General features: G+C 42.5%; 1 protein-coding gene across 1 annotated transcript; it reads left to right on the forward strand.

Annotated features, from left to right (window-relative positions):
• Positions 1-19,888, forward strand: LOC310774423 (pleckstrin homology domain-containing family S member 1-like). Its single transcript, XM_083634495.1, has 18 exons — positions 1-37; positions 596-624; positions 1,030-1,130; positions 1,226-1,344; positions 2,576-2,710; positions 4,497-4,572; positions 4,887-4,919; positions 5,826-5,897; positions 5,993-6,043; positions 6,626-6,682; positions 7,016-7,105; positions 7,237-7,304; positions 8,104-8,157; positions 8,259-8,375; positions 12,259-12,384; positions 14,821-14,916; positions 15,732-15,867; positions 16,015-19,888. The coding sequence occupies exons 2-18, from the start codon at positions 606-608 to the stop codon at positions 16,084-16,086; spliced, it is 1,422 nt and encodes a 473-aa protein (XP_083490621.1). The 5' UTR covers positions 1-37; positions 596-605; the 3' UTR covers positions 16,087-19,888.
• Positions 19,889-22,166: the final 2,278 nt, after the last annotated feature.

Raw genomic sequence — 22,166 nt, forward strand, 5'->3', positions numbered from 1 at the left:
ACGAACTGAGCAGGATCTCTCTACAAGTCCTCCACAGGTAAGCATGTTTTCTTGCCAGGTGAGCTCCACTGATACATTGGTTGTTGGTATTATTTGGTATTCCTTTAGCATTCGCCCATGCTGCGGAAAACAAAGTATGTTTTTTCATTTTGCTTGACAAACCACGCTCTCTTGTTTCTGCATGAAATCAAGTAGCCCAGTGAATTTCTTTAAAACCTAACAATTTCTGAATTGATCAACTTAACTGCCTTAAAGGCTTGGGAATGATATAAAGAGAAGAGTCAAATTCAGTGATTTATATTTGTACTTAGACTGATATAAATGTGTGCAATGAGGCCACAACTGCACTGGATTGTCATTGTCATACAGGTGTAATGTTACCAGCATTTGTCCTGGGCTTCTGCTTGTGAATGGAGCGGAGCCTTGTGTTTGGCTTGGTTTAAACCGTTTAAACTCTGGGGGATGAATCTATTTTTAAACCGCTGTTAAAAGTGTTGCTTTGAAAGGTTAGCTATTTCACTCCTGGTTTATTTTAACATTGTTTTGAAGAGACAAGAGACTGAGACATTCCTCTGTTGTTATTTTTGTTTTGCAGCGGCATCACAATGAGCAGGAAGGCCTCAGGTAATTATGTCACATCTAGAAATCTGTTTCATTGTTTGCATCTATTCGTAATTATTATTTGTTGGTATTCAATCTTTAGAAAACTAGTTTTTGTTTATACTGTAAATTACTTTGTCAAGTCACATAAAAGAGTCATTAGATGCAGAATCCTTACTACAGTTTAGTCATTTGCTGATGTGCATGTGCTTTGTTTGGAGAAGTTTAATGTTTGACTAGATTTTGTTCCAAAGTTATTTTCTCTTCCTTCATATCTTGGCCATCCCCCTTTTAATAAACCCCAGGCTGGATTCCCCCCAAACAACAACACCCATGGAAATAAAAGCGTTGCATATTCTTGTAAAACAATATGGTGTCAAACAGAGATGTGGAAGATTGAAAAACAATGGGCTTCTTTTTTTCCACCAGGAGGAAACACGAGCCAGTTCTACAAGCCAGTGGACGTGGTATCAGAGATGAGAGCGGGATATTTGTACAAGTCTCCTCCCTCTCGACGGCTGACGACAGAGGTGAGATTTACAAAAGCTGTAGATCCACTTTGGTTTTTGTTTTTGTTTTTCATTTTCTGTTCCATCTATTGACACTCGTCGTCTTTCTCCGTCAGAAATCTTGGAAAAGGCGCTATTTTGTGCTGTTCAAAGTCAACGAGCAGGAGCACCAGCTCAAGTACTTCAGGAGTGCAGAGCACAAAGACAAGCCACTGGGAGGGATAGACCTATCACAGTATGTTCCCTACCCGAGCTATCTCAATATCTCAAAGTGCATTTTCACAACAGCATCCTTCCACAAGTCTCCCAGGCTATCCCTTTCATTCCACTGAGCTATTTTTAATACAACATTCACTACCAGTCAAAAGTTTGGACATGTCATTTATTTGACTATTTTCCACATTTTAGAATAGTCCTAATAGCAAATCGAAACAATGAAATGACACAAATGGAATCATGCAGCGATAAAAATAAAAGAAACGGTGTTAAACAAATCCAAACATTTGCCTTGGTGGAAAGACAAACTGGCTTTGAAGAACAATTCATACGGAGGCATCAACTTCAATATTTATATTCGTCAAGCATTTTAAGCAAAAACAAAAACAAATGTCAAGCATTGGGCAGTGGTGGCCTAAAGTTAGAGAAGTGAGCTTGAGACCGGGAGGCTGTCGGTTCAATCCCCGGGACCGACAGCATAAATCTGGGTGAGGAAAGTGAAAAGGCAGCGCTTGCCCCTCAAGTCATTACCACTTCTGAGGTGCCCTTGAGCAAGCCCCTTATCCCCAACCGCTCCAGGGGAGCTGCTCAGTGGCCAGCAGGTCAGTCTGTGGTTGTACTGGTCAGCTTCCAGGTGTGAATGTGAACAGGGCGCTCCTGAAAAAGAGACTCCCCCTGTATAGATAAAGCTAAGCACAATTGCCTCTCGATCAAAATGGCTTTAAGGAAATAAAAGCCATAGTACATTCAATCAGGTGTGTCCAAACGTTTGACTGGTAGTGTAGGCCAGTGGTTCTCAAATGGGGGTCCGGCGACCCCCAGGGGTCCGTGGCACTTTGCAAGGGGGTCCGCGAAAAGTTTTCAGGAAAATAAAAATAAAAACTTCATAGTTCAACAAACATATTTGATGCTTTAAATCTAAAATGGTTCATGGATTACATTCTAATCTAACAAAGCTATCAATTTAAAACTCAAGCACATTACGGAAACAATTAAGCTTAGCCCAAAATCACAAATCAGAATGAGGGGGTCCCCGGTATATTTTCTATCTTGTAAGTGGTCCTTGGCTGAAAAACATTTGAGAACCTCTGGTGTAGGCTACTAAATTCAACTTTGCTTTAGCATCTAGAGCCCCTCTTGTTACGACTGTGTGTCTGCTGTCTTTAGCATCTAGAGCCCCTCTTGTTACGACTGTGTGTCTGCTGTCTTTTCAACATGACGTCTGTAGCTGGTGGCTTTCCTTCCATCAGGATCTCACTGTTATTTGTGAGCCCTCAAAACCACCCGAAGTGGGCCTGGATCCAGAAGAGCTTCAAGTGTTCCCCGTCCTGTGTGCTCTATGTCAAGGCTGGTGAGCGGGACTACTTCCTCGTCGGAGAGAACAGGTCAGTCAGCTCGTGTTGATGGTTAAGATAAAGCACTTCTGAGGTGGAATTCATGCGTCGCCAACTTCCACACATTCTATTACACCATAAAGTCAAACAGAAAAAAGTGGTATATCAGGATTATTATTATATGACTGGTGCCGTTGACCCCAGAGTGGTATATCAGGATTATTATTATATTTTTCTACTTTGCGGTGTAACAGAATATGTGGAATTTGGTCATGAAGCCATCAAATCCACTTAAGCCAGAAACATACTAGGTGCTGGCCGTAATGCCACTTCTGGAGTTTCTTCTGGACTGGCAATTTGAGCGGACATTTGGATTATTGTTATCATCATGGCATTTGAAATGGTTAGATTTGGTGTGTGAGTATTGGTTGGATGAATTCAAACTCTGTCTACTCTGCTGTCCATCCTCTTAAGATCCTTGGATTTTTTCATTTTTTTGTCAGCTGAGTTTTGTGAAGTTCGCCCCAAATGGCGACAAAGCTATAGTTCAATCACTCATCATTTGACTAATAGCTCTATATATTTTTGTAGGGATGCACGATATATCGGCAATCATATCGTATCGGCCGATGTTACTCATTTTTTAACATATCGGTCATATCGGTATAGGTCAGATGTTGCTATGTTAATATCGGTTATCATTATCAGCCAAATTCTTCACATTGATATGAAATAATGCAGTAAATCTATGATTTATGGGCTTTTCCAAAGGCTTTGCAAATAAAGAAATGCATAACTTTTTCAAATTCAGTGTTAACATGTGTTTTTCAGTATGTACAAAATGTGTTGATCATAAAAATGTGGTTTTATACAGATCATATCGACATCGGTAAATATCGGTTATCGGCCATAACAGCAATGTTAATATCGGTTATCGGCATCGGCCAAAATTCTCATATCGGTGCATCCCTATATTTTTGGAACATGTATGGATACAATCACTGTAATTTGATATGACTTTTCCAGGGAGATTGGCTCTTGATCGTAATGTCACTGCATGCATAGACAAACAGTGGCAGATGCATGGATTGCATTCAGGTGATAGTGGGCATGCTGTAACAGGGCTTTAGGTTGAGCTGACCATGTGATAGTGGGCATGCTCTAACAGGGCTTTAGGTTGAGCTGACCAGGTGATAGTGGGCATGCTGTAACAGGGCCTTAGGTTGAGCTGACCAGGTGATAGTGGGCATGCTCTAACAGGGCTTTAGGTTGAGCTGACCAGGTGATAGTGGGCATGCTGTAACAGGGCCTTAGGTTGAGCTGACCAGGTGATAGTGGGCATGCTCTAACAGGGCTTTAGGTTGAGCTGACCAGGTGATAGTGGGCATGCTGTAACAGGGCCTTAGGTTGAGCTGACCAGGTGATAGTGGGCATGCTCTAACAGGGCTTTAGGTTGAGCTGACCATGTCTCATTCAGGTGATAGTGGGCATGCTGTAACAGGGCTTTATAGGTTGAGCTGACCATGTCTCACACCTCATAAAACACTTGAAGAACCCCCTGCCCTCCTTTTGCTATTTGGGGAGGTCAAACAACACAATCAACATGAAATGATGGCGTTGCTTCTTTGTTTAGCAACAGTCTATCAGCTGATAATGGCTTTGGCTTCCGCTCTGCTCACCGTTCTAAATTGTTGCTCAATTTCGCTATAGCTCCACTCTCTAGTCAATGTGATTTTGGAATTTAATTTAAAATGGAATGTAATAACTATCAAATTGTGGAGTCTGAAAATGAAAGTGATGCGTTTTCCAATAACCCCCCATCTCTCCATGCTGCCAGCTGTGAAGTGGACGACTGGTTCTCTGACCTATTTGATGCATTGAAGAACCGGCCGCATCAAATCCTCAGTCGTGAGGTAAACTAACTTCACTTCATTTGGCAGTCAGGCTGCAACATGGCAAAAGAACGCTGCTATGTTAATGGCATGCTAAAGCCACCAGCACATTGTGGTACAGCTTAAATTCTTAAATTCACCTGCCAATAGAATTAATAGAGTTGCAGAAGGTTGTCAGTCTACATTTAGATCTTTCTTTATTTGACATAACATATCAGATGTATAGAGAGGAAAACTTTCTTGCAGTGCGTGCCATTGTATCAGTCATGTCTGTTTACAAGAACTCTATTTGTCATTGACTGAATTTGTCTCACTTTGTTTTTACTATAATAAAGGATTTGTCTAATGAGCATCAAGCGAATACTGGGGTAAATATAAACTAAATTCACCTCTTCCTTTCCAGTAAACTATTTTGTAAAGTCACACAGCCATGAACATACCTTGATAATAACTCACAGTGAGTCACGCACCGCAATGCCGCATCACTATAATAATAATAATAATCATACAGCTATTATCTACTGCCTCTAATCTCACAACAATCTACAGTCTAAATTCCCATAATGTCTCTGAGGAATCCAACAAAACATTTATTTTCCCACGGCGCTGTGCCAGGAGAGCCAGGCGGGGTCATGCAACACATTCTCACTCCGAACTCATCTCAGAGCCACGCCTTGGAAAGCACCTTTAGTACCACCGGGGGTAGCGGGGGGTGGGGGGGGGTGCTAGTGAAGAGGAGCCGTAGCTGGGGATAGGAAGGTGGGAAGGGTGGGTAGGGGGAGTGGCTAGGGGGATGCGGGTGGTGGGGGGAGGAAAAGGCGCCATAGCTAGGGATAGGATTCAGGAAGGTTGTAGCAGTCGGGATTCGAAGGGTGGGTAGGGGAAGTTAACCTGACTCCGCCAGATGGTGCGGTATTGAGTGAAACAAATGTGAAGCAAACCCCATCCATCTGGCAGCGTCAGGTTAAGGGGAAGTGGCTAGTCCCTAGCCACTAGGGGGACGTGGGTGGTGGGAGTGGCTGTGGTGCATTAAGGCACCACAGCCTTAATGCACCACATTGAGCATTAATTGAGCATTAAGGCTCAATGGCCACACCACTGTGCCGTGGGCGCTTGTTGAAGTATCAGTAATGCGATCCCAGTACCTAGAACACATTAGTTACCACTTGATCTTGTCTATTATCAGATAGATCTATCTGTTATGGCAGAACCCCATTCATACAGTACAGTACCACCCCCCCAAAACAGACTTCTCTCCCTTCTTGTCATTTCAGGTCGTTTCAGACCCCAAACGTTCTGCCACAGTGCCTGGAAAGGAAATCGGGAATGTCCAGAATTCATTCTTTGTATGCATTCTCTTGACAATGTGACTGGTTACATGCACACAGTAACATTGTAACATTTGACATTGTAATTGACAGCTGCATTTCTTTTTGTGCAGGGATGTGAGGTATATGAGGCATATGAAACGAAGTCTGCTGACTCTGAACCTGTAAGTAACATGTCCTCACCCAAACATGTCCTCACCACTATTTACAATGTTGTGTTTTCAGAATTGGAGCAAAGTTATGGAATAATTACACCATGCAGTTGATGCAATCCCATCCACTGGGCTTCTCCTTGGTCTTGTCTAATAGACAAGAAAATAGTAAAATAGATTGACATTCTACCCCATGATTAGATTAGCCTTAAGTAGAGAGACTGCAACACGCTCCAATTTAATTCTGTTCACTGTGCTTAAGTATATAAAACAAGTTGGCAATAGTTTCTGCAATGCATTTTTGTCTATTTTTATGATTTCATGGAGCTCAGCTGTGTTGCACTTGTAAAAATTAAGTGTGCAATCACTCAATGCAAATAAACAAATGAATAAATAAATCATTAATTCTCAATAAATATCAACCTAAATTATTTTTTGCAAGACTGTTATTATATGATATGGGTGAAAGCATACATAAATCAGTTTTTTAGGTTTTTAACTATATTAACAAGCACACTCTTAACTATTAACAACCATTATAGTTATGTTATTTCTATTACTGGTTCTTAAAGGGTGCTTTCTTTTCTTTTTCAGCCAGATGTGAAACCGCGGTCCATGTCTGACCCGCCTCCAAACACACAGATACGAGAGGTGCAAACACACAAACACACAGTCAGAGATACGAAAGGTGCAAACACACAAACACACAGTCAGAGATACGAAAGGTGCAAACACACAAACACACAGTCAGAGATACGAAAGGTGCAAAGCTTCGCCTTGATTGGATATTTCTTGTTGTTTGGTCGTTTGCATGTGGCGTTCTCTCCTCTTGGCTGCAGCTTTAGAAAGCATAAACACAGTCTACTCTGAATGCACAAAATATCAGGGACACTCACTCTTTCGGTATTGTATTACAGACTTGGAGGTTTTTAGCGTATCTTTTTCCTGTGACAAATTCCATATGGTTTTGTCATTGGCCGGCAGTATGTAGATCGTGGCGGAAGACCGAGGTCAGCACCTCTGAATCCTCTGAATCCAATCTATGACTACCCAAGATCCTACAGAAACCAACAGGTAAACAACAGCACATCAGCAAAAGTGATGTCAAGTGTAGGTAGCATATGTGGGCAAATATATTGGTTTAATTAAATCACCTCCCAAATTGTGATGTACTACTTTTGAAACTTCTTATTGGCATTCTGTAGATAAGTGAGGATGAGGAGGAGGAAGGTGGTGAGGATGACAGCAGTCACTACATGAGCATGGAGGAAGTGTGAGTGTTCATTATTGTCATGTATACACTATGTGCCGGTGTTCATTTCATGTATTTGATTACTTCAATAATCTACATAAAAACTAAATGCATGTATGATATTCAGAGATGTATCTGCATAATGTATGCAACCTTAACCAAGAGGATGAAATAATTCAGCTATAGGACGTCTGGGTGGTGCAGCGGTAGATTCCCTGCCTACCAATACGAGGGTCACAGGTTTGAGCCCCCGTGTTACCCCCGGCTTGGTCAGGCGTCCATACAGGCACAATTGGCCGTGTCTGCGGGTGGGAAGCCGGATTAAGGGTATGTGTCGTGGTTGCTACACTAGCAACCTCTTCTGGTCAGTCGGGGTCAGCCTGTTCGCGGGGGAGGGGAACTGGGGGGAATAGCATCATCCTCCCATGCCCTACGTCCTGCCGGTGAAACCCCTCGCTGTCAGGTGAAAAGAGGCGGCTGGGGAATGCACATGTATCGGAGGAAGCATGTGCTAGTTTACAACTCCCCCCCCAGATCGGTCAACTGCAGGCGAATCAAGGGGAATTGAACAAGTGCAATTGGGGAGAAAACGGGAGAAAGATCTGGGAAAAAGAAACAAATAATAACAATAATAATAATTCAGCTATTTTTCGAGAATAATAGAGAATAATAATGTTAACAACCAACACATTTCAGATATGATAGCCTTCATCACCAGACAGACACCCTCAGGAGTTATAACCTTACAGCCTGTCCTGTCTGGGCTTCAGCATGAACATATTGATTTATGTTTGTTTGTCTGTACGTATGTGTGATACAGTAGATGTCAAGCTATGCAGGAGGCTAAACGTGATGAACTACTGGCTAAAGCATTGTAAGTATGGCTTCATGTCGCTCAGAATGGATTCGAGGCCTTTTGGACACTTATCAGTTTAATAGCCGCTTGTTTTTGGTCTGATTCTTGCACACTTGCAGGGACAGTGAAGTGGAAGGAGATACTGGGGGAACTCTAACGCGAGCCGTCACTCAAGTCTTTAACAAGCTGAAGACACAGCTGTCCACGTGTGACGAGGAGTCAACCTCTGACGTCAGGTAGATCTCGAATGAAGTGCGGGTCCTTTTTTGTCCTCGGTTCCTCCTTGAGACGACTGTTCACCTCTGACACACCTCCCTAGAACATCAGCGCCATGTGTATTTTTGACTTTTCTTTGTCTTCACTGTCACAGCCCTGCACTCTCTTTGTCAGTGCCCTAGATACCGAAATAGTCCACTCAGCAGAGGTAACAGCAGTAGAGCCTCATTGACCCAGACGCCACTGACAACAGTGCTTTTGTTCTTGACACTATTGACACTCTGAACCCAGTGAGGAGATAAGACTCCAGCAACAGTAGCTTAGAACCTGTTCAGCAAGTTGTGTTCACTTTAGCTGTCTGACATCCTGATGCAGGTCACCTACCCCCCTAACCACTGTGTGGGAGCTGCTACATGGTGACGGCGCTACAATTCAGTCTCACAACTCGACTATTGAGACATGATTGATCTCAAAATGGCTTCTAACATGGCAATTTCACTTTGTCATATTACTGGTAATGCAAAGGTGCAATTGAAATGCTAGAACAACACTCAATTTGTGTTTGATAGTGTGCCTCCAAACTACATAAAAGAAAAATTTTGTTGAGTGTGCAGGTGTTCATCAATTCTCCAATTTAGATAAATAAATAAATAAATAAATAAATAAATAAATAAATAGATAAATAAATAAATAGATAAATAGATAAATAGATAAATAAATAAATAAATAAATAGATAAATACATAAATAAATAAATAAATAAATAAATAAATAAATACATACATACATAAATAAATAAATACATAAATAAATAGATAAATAAATAAATACATAAATAAAAGTTGTGCTATGTTTTCAGAAGTAGAATATGAGTCGAAAACTTTTACTTGACGTGAAAAAATATCTTCTACTTGGTCAAAATGTTGACTGTAGAACAGCGAACACAGGCTACTGTCGATGAGTCCATCTGTATGACAAACTGTGTCAAGCCTCTGTTGTGATCAAAAGAATGTGTGCTATTGATTGCAGGTCAAGTTGAACCTGCTATGTCAGTCAGCTGTTGGTTTATAATTGTAATGTTGGCTCAGTAATGGGCTCCACTCACAGAGAACATGTTTGGCAGCTTGCTAGCTCATGGCAAAAAGCCTTCCTGTGCGTGTGCCAGCCAATAAGCAGAATAACCACTTAAAGTAACATACATGACTTGCATTGAAGACATAATGCCCTTGAGAACATTTGATACTGTAACAGGGACTTTGGTGATTCAATACGCAGTGTAGTCGTACCCGTAACCACAGCAGAATGCTGTGTCAGGTGTTACTGCTATAAGGAATATGGTGTAGGGGTGGTCATGTAGCAAGCAGTATACGCTATACAGCATATTGTCTGAAAACAGCTTTTTCACGACCTATATTATACACAACATTGAAATCATTTTTGATTTCTTATAGGCATGAAAGGTCGCGAGTACAGATTTAAGCAGATCCGATGTTGCTCTCTTACGGTATGGACCCAGGCAGCAGATCAGATGTTGCTCTCTTACGGTATGGACCCAGGCCATTGCATTATTGACCCAGAGGCTCCCGACATGTTCCTGTCTGGGCCAGCTGCTCTGTGTCCTTGTCACTTCCATTGGCTTCAAATGCAACATGGAGGTCTCTGCTGTGTTGTCTGGCTGATTGAATTTGGTGCCAAATCATGTTTCAATCAGGAGAGACTAGAGACCAGTGAACGAATACAATAATATTTATTACAATAGCTAATGAATGATGCATTACAGAAAATATGAGAATTAGGTATTGTTAATAGTCTTTGGTGCTTTTAGACACCACAGGGAGATAGTGAGATAGAGCTGCATCAGCCCAGAGCAGCATCCAGACATACCACCCTGTAGAGTCTAGATACTGGTGGTGGTGATGGTGAAGCCTCTCCTTCTGAGACTGATGAGACTCTTCAGACTGAAGAATCTGATGACTCAGATGGGTCTGCTGGGTGGAGAGAGGGGGAGGTGGAGGGTGCGAGACTGACAGCAGCAATGTTGAGAGGCTGAATGGGATAGGAAAAGCATATTTAAGAGGACAACAGCCATGTGATTGGCTTACGATGGGTGGTGAAAAGCAATGCGATAGGCTTACAATGGAGGTGTGCGGGGTGAGAGGTGATGTGACGCTATGCTATTGGATAAAAGAGACCAGGCGGCAAACAGCTGATTATTCAATGAAGCCCGGAAGTTGACGGGTTTATTTTTGAGCGTGTGAGCAGCGTGTGAGCAAGTGTCGAGTACAGATTATAGTCTTCCTGACTGAAACTCTGTTAGACTACATTTGTGTAGTATTGCCTTTTGCACTGATGTGTGGATGAGCTGTTTTTTGTGGTAAACCTCTGTGCCAACACATCGAAGAAAAGATGTCTGCATACAGTCTGAGCACGAGGGTCAATAATATGTCATCATGCAAACGTGATAGCAAACTGTCTCTCCCAGGTTGTCACATGGTTTCCCCCCTAGATCAGGGTTTTCAAAGTCTGCGGCTGTGGGCCTCCCCCAAACACCCCCCCCCCCCCCCCCCCACACACACACACACACACACACACACACACACACACACACACTGGCTTGCTAGTTTCGATTTATGATGATGTCATTTGGTCCCAACATCTATTTGATCTCAACAATTGAGACAAGAGCGTTTCAGACTATAAAAAAGGTGTGTCTGAAGGTATTTCTTTGTTTCAGACTCTGGGAAAGTGGGGAAAAACAGTAAAATTCCACAGTACTACTGTATCTTGGGGCGGCTGTAGCTCAGGAAGTACAGCGGGTCGTCCACTAATCGCTTTGGATAAAAGAGGTCGGTGGTTCGATTCCCGCCTCCTCCAGTCTGCATGTCAAAGTGTCCTTGGGCAAGACACTGAACCCCTGATTGCTCCTGATGGTGTGCCAGCACCCTGCGTGGTAACCTGCCGCCATCGGTGAATGTACCTACTGATTGTAAAGCGCTTTGGATAAAGGCGCTATATAAATGCAGGCCATTTACCATTTACCATGTATCTCTGGACTATCTCTTTAACCAAATAATCACACACATTTAGGCTATTCGATGTGATCTCCTTTTGATATAATGTAATAACTACTGTCATATTTTTTTCCACTTCCATTCACTTCGCCTCCCTTGGAACTGTTTGGAGCCCCCCTGGGGAGGCCTTCCACTTTGAAGACCTCTGCCCTAGATGTCTGTTGCTCTATTCACCAGCGGTCACTAGATGTCTGTTGCTCTATTCACCAGCGGTCACTAGATGTCTGTTGCTCTATTCACCAGCGGTCACTAGATGTCTGTTGCTCTATTCACCAGCAGTCACTAGATGTCTGTTGCTCTATTCACCAGCGGTCACTAGATGTCTGTTGCTCTATTCACCAGCGGTCACTAGATGTCTGTTGCTCTATTCACCAGCAGTCACTAGATGTCTGTTGCTCTATTCACCAGCGGTCACTAGATGTCTGTTGCTCTATTCACCAGCAGTCACTAGATGTCTGTTGCTCTATTCACCAGCGGTCACTAGATGTCTGTTGCTCTATTCACCAGCGGTCACTAGATGTCTGTTGCTCTATTCACCAGCAGTCACTAGATGTCTGTTGCTCTATTCACCAGCAGTCACTCACTAGATGAATGTAGTTGAAACATGTTCGAGGATTTGACGTCCATTGTGCTATTTGAGTGAGCAGCTATGTGCTAGAAACCTAAATTGGTTGTTAGAGGAAAGAGGGCATGATGAGAAAATCATCCAAAATCCCAATTAATTTGCTAAGTGTCAGAGCAAGTGTTCCAGCAAATTGTCTAAACAGCTGAGAACATCTTTCATAAAATATAGCAAATGATGTGAATGTAATTAATTTGTGATGCTTTTACAGAGAGGGCCTGAAAGAGAGAGACTCTAAGGAGTTGCTGACAGACTCCAGCAGCACGTCCAGTGAGAACGGGCCTGCCTCCCCTGTCGAGGTGCTGGGTGCACAGAAGCACAGACTTGAAAAGCAAAGGTGACATTCATTATTGTATTGTATTGTACTGTATTGCCATTATTATATAAGAAATAGACCCTGAATTAAAAAAGAAAAATCAAGCCAAAAAAAAAACTGCCAACAGTGACATTCAAGATTCAAGATTCATTTTAATAGCCATAGTGAGTAATCATATCACAAACGAGGAATTTGACTTGGCGCAGTATGCAGTGCAGCGATCAGATCAATAGCAGACGATGGAGCTTTCAGGTCTCATTGAAGAGGCGGATGGCAGTTGGGTAGAAGCTGTCCCTGTGACATGAGGTTCTGGTACTGTAACTACTGTAAGACATCAGTCTTCTGCCATGGGGGAGGAACCTGAAGAGTTTGTGTCCTGGATGGGTGTGGGGTCGGCCATCATTTTCTGAGACCGCTTGTGGGTCTGTGATGGAGTTTAGGTAGGACAGAACAAGGTGCTGGAAGGACTTCATGACCACAGAGGTCAACAGGTGTGTGAGGCGACAGGTGTGTAGTCTTTGAGACAGAGGTCAAGGTGACAGGTGTGTAGTCTTTGAGACAGAGGTCAAGGCGACAGGTGTGTAGTCTTTGAGACAGAGGTCAAGGCGACAGGTGTGTAGTCTTTGAGACAGAGGTCAAGGCGACAGGTGTGTAGTCTTTGAGACAGAGGTCAAGGTGACAGGTGTGTAGTCTTTGAGACAGAGGTCAAGGCGACAGGTGTGTAGTCTTTGAGACAGAAGTCAAGGCGACAGGTGTGTAGTCTTTGAGACAGAGGTCAAGGCGACAGGTGTGTAGTCTTTGAGATGGACCAGCTGATCAGCACAGTGCTGCAGGACAGAGGTCAGGTCCGGCTGGCTTTCGTGACTTCTACAAATACATGATATTAGAAATGTCCATAATCAAGCTGTGGAGAGAGTCTTCTCCTCATCTGATCCTGTTCAAGTGAGTGGGGTTTGCTCAGGTTTGGAAGTGCTGGCTGTGATGAACCTGAACCAGATGCTCATCCCACAATATAGTGACTAGCGAGGCACCGTTAAATCAGGTTAGAGGCTCTAGGTAGGGACTAAGGAAGCACTGTTAAATCAGGTTAGAGGCTCTAGGTAGGGACTAAGGAAGCACTGTTAAATCAGGTTAGAGGCTCTAGGTAGGGACTAAGGAAGCACTGTTAAATCAGGTTAGAGGCTCTAGGTAGGGACTAAGGAAGCACTGTTAAATCAGGTTAGAGGCTCTAGGTAGGGACTAAGGAAGCATTGTTAAATCAGCTTAGAGGCTCTAGGTAGGGACTAAGGAAGCACTGTTAAATCAGCTTAGAGGCTCTAGGTAGGGACTAAGGAAGCACTGTTAAATCAGGTTAGAGGCTCTAGGTAGGGACTAAGGAAGCACTGTTAAATCAGCTTAGAGGCTCTAGGTAGGGACTAAGGAAGCACTGTTAAATCAGGTTAGAGGCTCTAGGTAGGGACTAAGGAAGCACTGTTAAATCAGCTTAGAGGCTCTAGGTAGGGACTAAGGAAGCACTGTTAAATCAGCTTAGAGGCTCTAGGTAGGGACTAAGGAAGCACTGTTAAATCAGGTTAGAGGCTCTAGGTAGGGACTAAGGAAGCACTGTTAAATCAGGTTAGCGGCTCTAGGTAGGGACTAAGGAAGCACTGCAGCCACTTTTCTTGTCTCTTGTTTTTGTTTTTTGTTGTCGATTACGTGTATTGAAGTGAAGTGAAGTGTCTTAGGATGCAAGACAAATTTCGGACTCTGTCTGACAATAAAGTGATATCTTATAATCGCACTCATTCAAAAGCTACAGTACATTATTTGAAATTAAGGAAATGACCAAATAATGTTGTGCTATTAATTCATGTCATGTTGGGTTTATCTGATAAACTCTGAAATTTCATGTAGCAGCCTAATAGAATACTGCAAGTCAGAAAGTCAGAGACAAGTTTGCTACTAGTTGCAGATTAAAAAATAAAAGTAGACAGAAACATATTCACGGTGCATTATGACACACCCATAGCAGTACATGAAGGTGATGCACATTGGCATGTTGCTGCTCCGGTTAGATTGGAGGCAAAATAAAAAGCACTTTAAGCCTTTTAGTGCTAGCACTGGCAGTGCCATTTGACAGCAAACGACATGAATATTCCAATTTGATGCCAGAATAGAAAGGAATGCACCAGAGGAAACTATGAAAACCACAACATGTATGCCAGAATAATGGATTCTTGCCTCTTTTTGCCTAACCATTTGGTCCGGGGACAGTGAAGAAGACACACCGAATTCTAAGGGTATAGAAAAATAAAACCTAGAGATTCAGAAGTGCCATCATTCGTCAGTGTTACTTCATTATAAGTAGGCATTTGGTAGCTTTGAATTACGGTAATGGAGTCAGTTAATTACCAGTCATTTTTAATGATAACAATATCTTCAAATAAGGCTTTGTTTGTATTTTCTTTTTCTTTCAAGGTTTGACGAATTGACCCCAGGAGAAAAAGACATTGAGATCAGCCGGGCAGATTTGAAGAAACATCTGACACTTACAGATGTGGATGGGAAACCATGGTATGTAGGTAGCAATGTTGTAGTCAAGTTACTTACTATGTCCCGAGTCTGAGTCGAGTCTCCAGTCCCCAGTGTTCAAGTCCGAGTCCAAGTCACCAAAGAGGAGTCCAAGTTAAGTACCCATTACCATGGGTCCATGTCCGAGACAGAGTCTGCGTGCGTCTCCGAGTCCGGAGTTACTGTAGCTACATGAGCGCCAATCCGCATGTAGGTGGAAGTTGCAACACACTGCCCTTGCACGAAATTGGATAATGTCACAGTATTAATATAGCTATCATTATCTTATGCCAAATTATTAGGGCCTATTAAAAAAATAAACTAAACTAAAAAACAGTCTTCATCAACAAGTCTTCATAACAAGTCAGAGTCCGAGTCTCCAACTTCCGAGTCAGAATGCATGAAGTTCAAATCCAAGCCCAAGTCATCAGTGCTCAAGTCCAAGTCGAGTCACGAGTCCTGGAAATGAGTCCAGGACGACTCGAGTACTACAACACTGGGATGTAGAGGACAACTTGAGTACTACAACACTGGGATGTAGATGTATTTCTCAGAAAGTATAGGACCATTTATCTCATCGCAAAGCACAATATCAGAGTGATAAAGTGCCTATGTTCTTTCAGATATAATAGCCTGCTTTGATGTGTTTCTCTTACATGTTTTATTTGATCAAAATTGTATTAAAATCAGTGAGAATGTGTGAATGTGTGTGTGTGTGTTTGTGTGTGTGTGTGTGTGTGTGTGTGTGTGTGTGTGTGTGTGTGTGCGTGTGTGTGTGTGTGTGTGTGTGTGTGGGGGTGTGTATGCCTGTATGGCAGTGTGTCTGGGTGGACAGGCCAGCCACAGACGATATGCATGTTCCACAAAGGAGACCAAATTCTGGCCATCAATGATTTGCATACCAGCAGCGTGGAGGAGTTCAACATCTACCTTAGCAAGATACACAAGAACCAGGTATTCTGTTTTTAACACACACACACACACACACACACACACACGCACGCACACACACACACACACACACACACGCGCGCGCGCGCGCGAGTGACCATGACATCTGTGTGTGTGTGTCAGAGGTAAATGCCGTATGTGTGTTTTCAGGTGAAAGTGACCATACTGCGTCTTCCTGGAGGCCAGGGTCTTCACTCCCCCAGCTGCCTCTGCAGTGACTGACTGGGAATCGTCCTTCAGAGATCGCAGATGAGACAGACACTTCTATCTGAGTGTGTAAATAACTCTTTATAAAACGGACAGTTCCGGGCCTTGATTATGATGGGCTGATGCGCGTTCGAAAGTCGTTGTAAAATACTCTATAAACACACACCTGTGACCGCATCACAGTATTACTGCGCCAAACAGCGCCCTCTGTGTTGCTGCGTCTGTATGTTGCTTGGCAACCATTCCGCTAAAGTCACGGCTGAAGGACTACATTGCTTAGCGATTATTTGTTGATCAATATTGCATTTTTGTTGTTGCTGAAACCCTACCAGGTAGGCTATACAGTAGTAACCGTTTTATAAATGCAATAAGCGGGGCTAAGAACGCCTATTAGCCGTTGTAAAATCACTGGAAAACACCTTGTTGCTTAATAAGGCACTGCCTGCTGAACAGACAGTGGGTGCATGGCAGCCATGTATCGACCACTTTGGACAGGAAACAGACAGAGCTTACTGGGTTTCAAAGTCCTAAGTATTACACGTTAAAACATGGATGGTTTACTGTACGGGCCAACTGGGCACAGGCCCAGGAGCCCCAGAGCTCAGGGGGCCCCTAAGCCAGAGCCTGATACATTTAGGCTACTGCCCTTCAGTCAAAGGGCTTAGTCATTTTTATCCACCACAAAGCTCTGAAATTAGCCCCTGTAATAATCTAAACCAGTGGTTCTCAACTGGTCTAGTCTCACGACCCACATTTTTCCTTAGTCATTAACCTCTTGCATGGCACCGTAACCCCGGTGTTACGTTTCTGATTTTTTGCTGTTCATCTGTCATTTATGTGATTAATTAGGTAGTTAATTCTGAACAATGCTGTTCATGCTACATTTAAGTTGCAACCGAATTTTCAGAGTTTAGCCTAACTTTGTAGCGTCATTTAGCCACCTTCGCAACAAGCTAGCATGGCATGTTGGCACCAACGGATACCTTAGCTTTTCTATTTTTATATGGTACCAGTACTGTATCTTCACTCTGGCTTTAAAAATGAGCCCACTACAGCCTCTGAAAGACAGTAACGTTGGCCGCGGATGCCAGTGTCCTCAATGACTACAATCACTTTTTTTTTCTCATGCACACATCCGTGACCCACTCAAAATGGCCCCGCGACCCACCAGTTGAGAAACACTGATCTAAACATTGGTGTCACCATGGCACTGTCAAAGTGAGTATTCTATAGCGATTTAGCAGTAAAGCGCTGCATTATTGTCGAAAAACCTTGTAATGTAAAGTCATACGGTTTATGAAGACCCCAAAATGTTGTTTTTCTTTCCTGATCTGTCAGAGTAGGGTCCACTGACTCATATAGAGAGGCAAAGTGACCGCCTACTTCCTGCTTCAGCACTGTACCAGAGATTTTTTACCCGCCATTTATTTTCCCATAGACATTTCGTTAAATGCTTATAAAAATAGTTTTACTTTCGTCAAACCAAATAGTTCAGCCAGGGGCCTTTCTACGGGTGGGCCCGGGTAGGCACAGGCCCACCCACTTCTTACCCTGGCCCACCAAAAAAAAAAAAAAAAAAAAATGTATTGGTTGTTTTCTAGAGGCAAACTTGCTGCTGCCTTGCTAGCTAATGGTTTTGTAGCTTAAAAACGCAGGGCACATCATCTCCAGAGTCTAATGCATGACGACTTCATGACATCTATTTTTGCGCGCTTCCCGCGCAAAATTTCGTCATGCAATTGCCCCACCAATTTTCTCCAGGCCCACCCATAATTGAATTTCTGCCTACGCCCCTGAGTTCAGCTATATTTAGAATCTGGAGAGACCATAGAACATTTCACTCGGACCAAAACTAAAAAAAAACTACATTGAAAAAATATTTTCTTTAAATCCCCAATTTATTTTACGTTTTGGTCCGAGTGAAATGTTATGTGGTCTCCCCTGTTTCTAAATATATCTGAACCGTTTGGCTTGAACAAGTAAAACTATTTTTTATAAGAATTTTACGAAATGTCTATGGGAAAATAAATGGCGGATGAAATTCTGGTACAGTGCTGAAGCAGGAGGTAGGCGGTCACTTTGCCTCTCTACTGTATAGCTAGCAGCTACTGTGTTTCTCTCCTGATCTGTCAGAGTACCGTCCACTGACTCATAGCTAGCAGCTACGGTGTTTCTCTCCTGATCTGTCAGAGTACGGTCCACTGACTCATAGCTAGCAGCTACGGTGTTTCTCTCCTGATCTGTCAGAGTACGGTCCACTGACTCATAGCTAGCAGCTACGGTGTTTTTCTCCTGATCTGTCAGAGTACGGTCCACTGACTCATAGCTAGCAGACCAAGACCATACAGTAGATTTTGGAACAATGCAATCAGAGGATTTTACATGTTAAAAATAGTTAATGTACGAGTTAAACAGATTAAAAAATGAGATACAGATGTGTTTTTCTAACACGTTGTTGGCTTTGAGTGTGTAAATTCTGAGCTGTAAATCCTGAGTTGAGATTCAGGCAACATTGTGCGATTGCCTCTGCATACTTGTGTGCCATTTACTTGATGCAATCATTTGCAATCATTTCTTGTTGTGGTGGCTGGGGCCCTTACTAGGTACCTGTGCTCAGGGACCCTTCTTTGACTCATAATCCACCGATGGTTAAAAAGTTCCGAATATTAAAATGCATTGTATTTTGCCAAGCGCTCAATGTGTAAACAGTGACTTGCAGTTTCAGTGTGATGACATGTGATTGAATAAACTTAACCATCATTGGTCTGTAGGTGAGAGGTTTGTTCCAAACAAATAGCTGTGGGCAAAAAAGGTGAGGACAATGACAAAGGCAGCTCTTTTTACTGGATACTTCCTCATGCCTCCTGTATGACGTCCAACCATCAGCAGCCAATAGAGGTAGGGTCAAATCAAACCAACCAAATCGGCGAGGTGTTAAGGAGGATTCAGGGCGGATGCTTCATGCACGTGTGTCCCAACCCAACAGAACAATTAAGTTGCACGACCAGTGAAATCATCCAGTAATGCTGATTCATTCCAGCTTGCAAAATAGACCTTATGCAATATGCATGGTGAATGACTGATTACGCCTTCTTGAGAGAATGCTTTACGGGAAACAAAGTCAAAATGTCATTGCAATAAAAAATATCCCACATGCCATTGATTTCTACTCAAGAAAGGACATGTATGAATGTTAACTTTGACCGGTAACTCAGTTCTTCTCACTGGGGAACACTTTCACACTAATTAGGTGTGGATGAATAAAGGAGACGCAGGGAGAGTATTCCAGGTTGCCCACACCTTGGGCAGAGTCTGCTGAATTCATATGGCAGACGGAACCGTGCTGTGAATCACCTATTTCTTACTGATTTGAAACAGGAACTGTGACTGTCAGACAACAGTGCTGAAATGTATAGTTTTATTCTAGGGTAGATGAAGACAGGGAGTGGAGGAATGAAGATTGTTATAATTTGTATGAATTATGTCTAGTGGCCAGTGTGGACAAGGACAAAATCCAATGACAATTATCTGGTGTTCTTAACGTGATTTTCAGACAAGGCCTGATCCATTGAAGACATGTAATCCATTCCAAGTGCTTTAAATAGAGCTGTAAGATAGATGTCAGTTGCAAGGTACAACTTATTCAGGAAATGGTATTATTATTATTATTATTTTATTTTCCCCAGACGACTTAAACTGTGCTGCTCAAGCTGTGTTATATTACAAATTCATCCTTTACAAGGGTGTATCAAATGTTATATTGGGTTAAATGTGTACTTCATGTTTGTAAAATAATTATGAATAAATCTAACCACGTTTCAACAATTAAAACACTGGTAATTTTTGACTTTTTGAATTTTTAAGACTGAGGCATGCCAATCACACTATTTACCATTTATCTGTTGTGTTTGTTTGTGCACAGGGCATGTGCAGTAGATTATCAGTGCATAAACCTGTTTTAATGGAGGAGTAGGAATGTCATCTACCGGTATACATGTCAGTATGGAGCAGAAAACACTGGCAGCTTAACATAATCATAAAATAATCTAGATACTCAAACTCTGCAATGTAATTAGATTCAGTTGCAGCAAAGCTACCCTGGGAGAAATGTATGTTAGGAAATTACAAGATGCAGAAAAAGTAGTTCAAACTACTTAGTAAAATAAAGCATTAACTTGACAAGGTACATGTGTGATGAAATCAAATATAATAGCCTACAAAAAAGTCACATGCCTGCAGAAATATGCCTCTCAATTGAGTTTATTGCAATAGGTGACACCCAATACATTCAATGTTATATTTTTGTTGTTGTAAACAAATCTGGGTTCGTCTGGGTTTTGTTTTATCAGACAAATAAATAGTAAAGATTTGAGCATGAGAATCTCAGGGCAAGCCAATCAAGAGGCAGCGTAGGCTGTGTGTCTTATCAAAAAGTACAGTAACATTAGTGGGATCCTGGCTGCCTTCACGGTCTATGCTGCCTTCAAAGCGATCAGGAGTAAAGAAACGGGCAGTCCTGTCAAAGGGGGTTCTTCTGGTTCAACAGTAATGGTAAATTAAAATAGATAAATAAATAAAGGAATGCATAAATATATATATATATATATACACACACACACACAAACGATGATGATTCATTGTCATGTTCAAGGGTGGATGCTTGCCATCATGGGGCTTGAACCTTGGCTTCCAGTTCTCTCTCTACTCACTAACCACCCTGCTGCCCAAAACACTGTATATACTGTAGTGATACCTGTCTTCATCTTTTACAGAGGATATTGCTTCATTGAATAATTCTTATGGTCTGGTAGCCTGGTAACTCGCATTTCATTTTGTTCGTCTGGTAGAACGAAATCAAATGTGATTCACGTGACCGGCTGGTTTACCAGGCTAACGGTCTGGTATTTGCTGTGTTTTTTGTTATTCTGAAGACAGGCTGGTAAGCATTTGTGAACTTAAACAACTCTCCCAAAATCAGACACCAAAGGACAAAACGTACTGTATCTTCCAACTGAATGAAAAAGGATTTCCAATAAGCCCCAAGTCTTAAACTTCAATCCAATTTCACATTGGCTAGACTAATACATGTCCTGCATGCCCAACAGGATGTTGGATGTTCTATTCTAGTAATAGAGGGATTATTACATTGATTACTCCTCTTGTAAAGTGGGTGATGACACATGATGTAACGCAGTATGATAGCAGGAAGGAAAGGAGTGGAGAGAGGCGAGTACAGTTTATTAACAAATCACACCCTCTCAATTACCCAATATGAGCGGTTACCATCAGGACGGAGGTACAGGGTACCGCCTTTGCAGACTTCCCCGTGCCCAGAGCAGAGGTATCTTTTATACCTTCCACTATAGCTCTGCTAAATACACTCTGAAGACAAATAATAATAATCTAATCATCTTGGTGTGAAGCACTTTGGGGATCAAATATCTGTCATAACTGCTTGTATTGTATTTTGTCTGACTGTCACAGATGCAAAAAGAATTTCCGAAAGGAGAATAAATGAAACTTTCTCTCGCGCGCGCGCGCACGCACGCACGCACGCACGCACGCACGCACGCACGCACGCACGCACACACACACACACACACACACACACACACACACACACACACACACACACACACACACACACACACACACACACACACGCGCGGCTTTAGCTCAGGAGGTAGAGCGGGTCGGCCAATGACGCAAGGGCTGGCGGTTCGATCCCCGCTCCCTCCCAGCTGCTGTCGTTGTGTCTTTGGGCAAGACACTTAACCCTCCTTGCTCCCGATGGTGTGTAGGCACCCTGCGTGGCAGCCTGCCGCCATCGGTGTATGAATGGGTGAATGTAGACTACCTACTGATTGTAAAGCGCTTTGGATAAAAGCGCTATATAAATGCAGGCCATTTACACACACACACACACACACACACACACACACACACAGGGCAAGCCGTTAAATATTTAAAACTCATTTATTGACATTTTTCTACCATAAAATCAAAAGGGTAAAATATACAAAGTATTTACATTGAGAACTATGATAACTGCACTGTTTCAAAGCAGCACTTACTGGTAAAAAAATGGAGGTAGC

The sequence above is a fragment of the Poromitra crassiceps genome (genome assembly GCF_964638095.1).
Source record: "Poromitra crassiceps genome assembly, chromosome: 4".
NCBI lineage: Eukaryota > Metazoa > Chordata > Actinopteri > Beryciformes > Melamphaidae > Poromitra > Poromitra crassiceps.